At 39.9% G+C, this 4,795-nt stretch overlaps 1 protein-coding gene across 1 annotated transcript; it reads left to right on the top strand.

The window, feature by feature from the left end:
• The first annotated feature begins 214 nt into the window (after positions 1–214).
• Positions 215–1,225, top strand: LOC101344002 (olfactory receptor 10W1). The gene has a single exon (XM_004389257.2). It carries the CDS (start codon positions 215–217, stop codon positions 1,223–1,225), a length of 1,011 nt encoding a protein of 336 aa, XP_004389314.2.
• Positions 1,226–4,795: the final 3,570 nt, after the last annotated feature.

Below are 4,795 nucleotides of genomic sequence, written 5' to 3'. Positions count from 1 at the left end.
TTTTCATTCCACTTCTTCTGAAAATGGCTCCTGAATTCCACCACTTCCTCTTTTCCTCAAAAAACTCCTATATAGCTTGGCCCTACTCTTAGAAGTTGTAAAATGAGTTGTAGATATTTATGTAGAGAGGCTTTGTAAAGGAGAGGAAAAAGAAAACTAGCCCTGATACTTCTAGTTTCTAACTCATTAGATTAATGGCTCGAAATATAAATTAATGTGTTGTCAGTCTGATTTTTCCTTCTGTCTTTGTAGCTCTCCACAGAGAAAAGCTATTAGCTCAATGACCTGGCAAAATCACTCAGTATTGATAGAATTTGTGTTCCTGGCCTATCCCTTCCACCCTGAGCTGAGGATCCTGGTCTTCCTTGGAATCAGCCTGATTTATGCATTGGTCATCACTGGGAATGTCCTCATTGTGTTGGCCATCCAGAGAGAAACCTGCCTACACATACCCATGTACTGTTTCCTGGGCAGCCTCTCAGGGGTAGAAGTATGCTACACTGCTGTAGTGGTGCCCCATATGCTGGCAAACACCCTAAAGACACAGAAGACCATAACTCTCCTGGGCTGCGCCACTCAGATGGCATTTTTCATTGGACTTGGTGGTGCTGATTGCTTCCTCTTGGCTGCCATGGCCTATGACCGATATGTGGCCATTTGCTACCCTTTGCAGTACCCTCTCATCATGACTTTGACTCTCTGTGTACGCTTGGTTGTGGCCTCTGTAGTCATTGGTTTATTTCTGTCTGTACAACTGGTGGCCTTCATGTTCTCTCTGCCATTCTGCCAGGCTCGGGGTATCAAGCACTTCTTTTGTGATGCGCCACCAGTGATGCAGCTTGTTTGTGCCAACAGCCACTTCCACGAGCACTCAGTGCTGGTGGCAGCCACACTAGCCATTGCTGTGCCTTTCTTCCTCATTGCCACCTCCTATGCCTTCACAGTGTCTGCTGTGCTCAGGACCCACTCAGCAGCTGGCCGAAGCCGAGCTTTCTCCACTTGCTCATCCCACCTCACTGTGGTCTTGTTGCAGTATGGCTGTTGTGCCTTCATGTACCTGCGCCCCAGCTCCAACTACTCCCCCAAGAAAGATCAGCTCCTCTCACTGGTTTACACACTGGGCACCCCACTACTCAACCCACTCATCTACACCCTGAGGAACAATGAAGTGAAGGGGGCCCTAGGGAGAGTTCTTACTAGGAATTACTTTTCTAAGAATAGCTAGGAGAGGGGACAACCTATCAGGTGAGGTTTGGTTCCAGCCCATGTTCCTGAGATTTCTGTCAGTTGATGTTAAAACTGATCTAAAAAATTGGTATAAATTATCTGAATATGTTTATCTATGAGTCGCTGATGGCACAAATGGTTTAGCACTCAGTTACTAACCAAAAAGTTGGCAATTTCAATCCACCCAGAGATTCCTTGGAAGAAGGACCTGATGATCTACTTCCGAATGATCACAGCCTTGAAAACCCTGGCACACAGTTCTACTCTGACACGTACGGGGTTGCTATGAGTCTGAATTGATTCAATGGCAACTTGTTTTTTTTTTTTTTTTTTTTAACTAGGGACCTTAAAAAGATTTGTACCATTGGATTCAGTCATTTCTCTTCTAGGAAAGAAATATGTAAGCAAATCAACATTAAGTAATATAAAGCTACAAACATAAGGCTGTATCAAAGTATCTGTTGGAAAGAGATGGCTGATTCAAAAGGTTTTAACTGGAAAAAAATGTAATAAAGGAATTATCTACAGAGGCGTGGATAAGAGAACAAGGGGTGGAAAGTTACATTACAGCAACAGCAGGAAGCCATTATCACCCATAGACCTTAAGGGCAAAAGGTGAGTACAGTATAACCAGGCACCAGTGAGAGCTAGAGCTACGGAAATAGGCCATAGCTGGAACTGGGGTTTTAGGGGGAAAAAGGCAACTCTTAACAGAACTTATGGCCAGGCAAAGAGAGGTAAATACCCTGACCTCTCTTTATCTCTACCCTCCATCTCTTGCCCTGTTTCCCATTGACCAAACCAAACTGGAAGCAAGAAGGCAGGGGTGACTAAGCAATTCAGTCCATTGATATCAGCCTCTTGGGGCACAGGGAAGAGTAGAGAAGGACAGAGACAGATCTTGAGGCTAGAGGCAAGCAGAGAATAATCAGAAAAAGGCTTTTTTATTATAGTATTATAAGTAAAAATGAAAATATATGAACAATCCAATTTTCCCATAATAAAGTACTGGTGTAAAGATTATTGTATAAAAGAATACTATGCAGCTTTAAATTTATGTTTCCAAATAATAATTATTATTAATACAAAAAAAAAATTGCTGTGGAGTCAATTCTAACTCATAGTGATCCTACAGGACAGAATAGAACTGCCCCATAGGGTTTCCAAGGCTATAAATCTTTACAGAAGCAGACTGCCACATCTTTCTCCTGTGGAGCAGCTAGTGGGTTTGAACTGCCAACCTTTCAGTTAACACTCAAGTGCTTTAACCACTGCACCACCAGGGCTCCTTAATTATAATTAATAGCTACCATTAATTAGGTGCTTAGTACATGCCGGGAACTGGGCTAAGTGATTATGCATATAAATTTAATCTTCAAAAAACCCTATGAAGTAATATTGTTATTATTCCCATTTACCAACGATGGAACTGAGTCACAGAAAATTTGAGTAACTGGCATGAAGTCACACAGCTAATAAGTGGTAGAGATAGAATTTGAACTAAAGGATTCCAGCTTCAGAGGCAATTAACACAATATTGAGTGGCAAAAGCAAGATAGCAAACTGCATTTACAGAATGATTCAAATATTTGAAAAATATGCACATGTGCACATATATGGGAAAAAGAATAGATGTAAAGTCACCAAAATATTAAACATTCATCTCTGATCTGAGAGATAATAATCTTTATTTTCTGTACTATTCATTTTTAGCTTTTCTACATTTTCTATAATACAAATGTATTATTTTTAAACTCAGAAAAAATAATTTTCAAAATACTTTTCCATGTATTCATTTGAACCATATGAAGTTACTGCTATATGACTATTTTTTGATCTACAAAGCAGCAATAGCACATATTTCAATGTAATACATTCATTTAATCCGTAAACCTCCCATCTACTCGGCAAGGTTTGCCTGCTACTTGTCATATATCCTTACATTGGCACTTTTTCCTTTCCTGATTTCTTTTTCTCTTCATAACTACTCTTGAGGATTTTCTTAATTAAATTATTTTAAGTTACATAGCAGTAGTGAGAAGGACTACAAAATGTGACTCATTCTGACCCTATCCCTTCTTTCTTGGGAACAGTTATGGCAATAACACCAAAGTAGAATTCCTGCATCATAAACAAGTGATGGAGGAGAGAGGAAAATTCTCTCTTTGGAGGGTTGCTTTACAACATGCCAGGCCAAAGTCAAGAAACCACCTCAACTGCACATGCAATATTAATTCTGGGCATTGAAGGGAATGCAGAAATAAAGACGGTTGCAAGGAAAGGAAGGGAGAGAAAGAGGAAGGGGAGAGAGAGAGAGGTAACAAAGAAGGCAGGGAGGTTGTGGGGAAGGAGTCCAGTGGCATTTTAATGCTATCTTTCTTTCAGCATTTGATTTTAGGAATCAAATGCTTTGAACTCAAAAAAGAAAAAGAACTCAAGAAAGAAAGGGTTGAATTATAGGACTACTGGAGAATAGACATCAAAATACTGATCACAAATTATTGAACACCTCCAGGTCCTCTTCATTCAGATCTGTTAACTATAAAGAAGGAGTTTTAATTCCTTAAGGTCAGAAATGTTTGAAAAGTACTTCCTCTACAGATGGAGCCATAAAAACCCAACTAACAGGCCTTCCTCCCACGAGTCTGTCAGTTTGTCGTACTGTGAGGGCTTACATGTTGCTGTGATGCTGGAAGCTATGCCACTGGTATTCAAATGCCAGCAGGGTCACCCATGGCAGACAGGTTTCGGCAGACAGGTGTCAGCTGAGCTTCCAGACTAAGACAGACTAAGAAGAAGGACCTGGAGGTCTACTTCTAAAAGGAATTAGCCAGTGAAACCTTATGAATAGCAGCAGAACATTGTCTGATACAATGTCAGAAGATGAACCCCTCAGGTTGGAAGACTCTCAAAAGACGACTAGGGAAGAGCTGCCTCATCAAAGTAGAGTCGACCTTAATGATGTGGATGGAGTCAAGTTTTTGGGACCTTCATTTGCTGATGTGGCATGACTCAAAATGAGAAGAAACAGCTGCAAACATCCATTAATAATTGGAATGTGGAGTGTACAAAATATGAATCTAGGAAAACTGGATATTGTCAAAAATGAAATGGAAAGCATAAACATCGATATCCCAGGCATTAGTGAGCTGAAATGGACTGGTCTTGGCCATTTTGAATCAGACAATCGTATGATCTACTATGCCAGGAATGACTACTTGAAGAGGAATGGTGTTGCATTCACCGTCAAAAAGAACATTTCAAAGTCTATCCTGATATTAAGCAAGACGAATAACAAATACTTGGGTATAACCAAACAATAAAATTTCTCATCAATCCCTACACCAATACCACACTATCTCATTCACTATATTTTCATAATAACTCTTGATATAAGGTAGAGCAAGTCATCCCATCATGATTTTCTTCAAGAATGTTTTATCTATTCTCGGCCCTTTGGAAATCCTTCGGATATTAAATCAATGTATCAAGTTACACATACACATAAACCTGCTGGGATTTTTATTGAGATTGCAATGAATCTATAAATCAATTTAAAGAGAAGTCA

Source organism: Trichechus manatus, unplaced genomic scaffold, assembly GCF_000243295.1.
Source record: "Trichechus manatus latirostris isolate Lorelei unplaced genomic scaffold, TriManLat1.0 scaffold00236, whole genome shotgun sequence".
NCBI lineage: Eukaryota > Metazoa > Chordata > Mammalia > Sirenia > Trichechidae > Trichechus > Trichechus manatus.
This window is presented reverse-complemented; position numbering and strand designations above follow the sequence as displayed.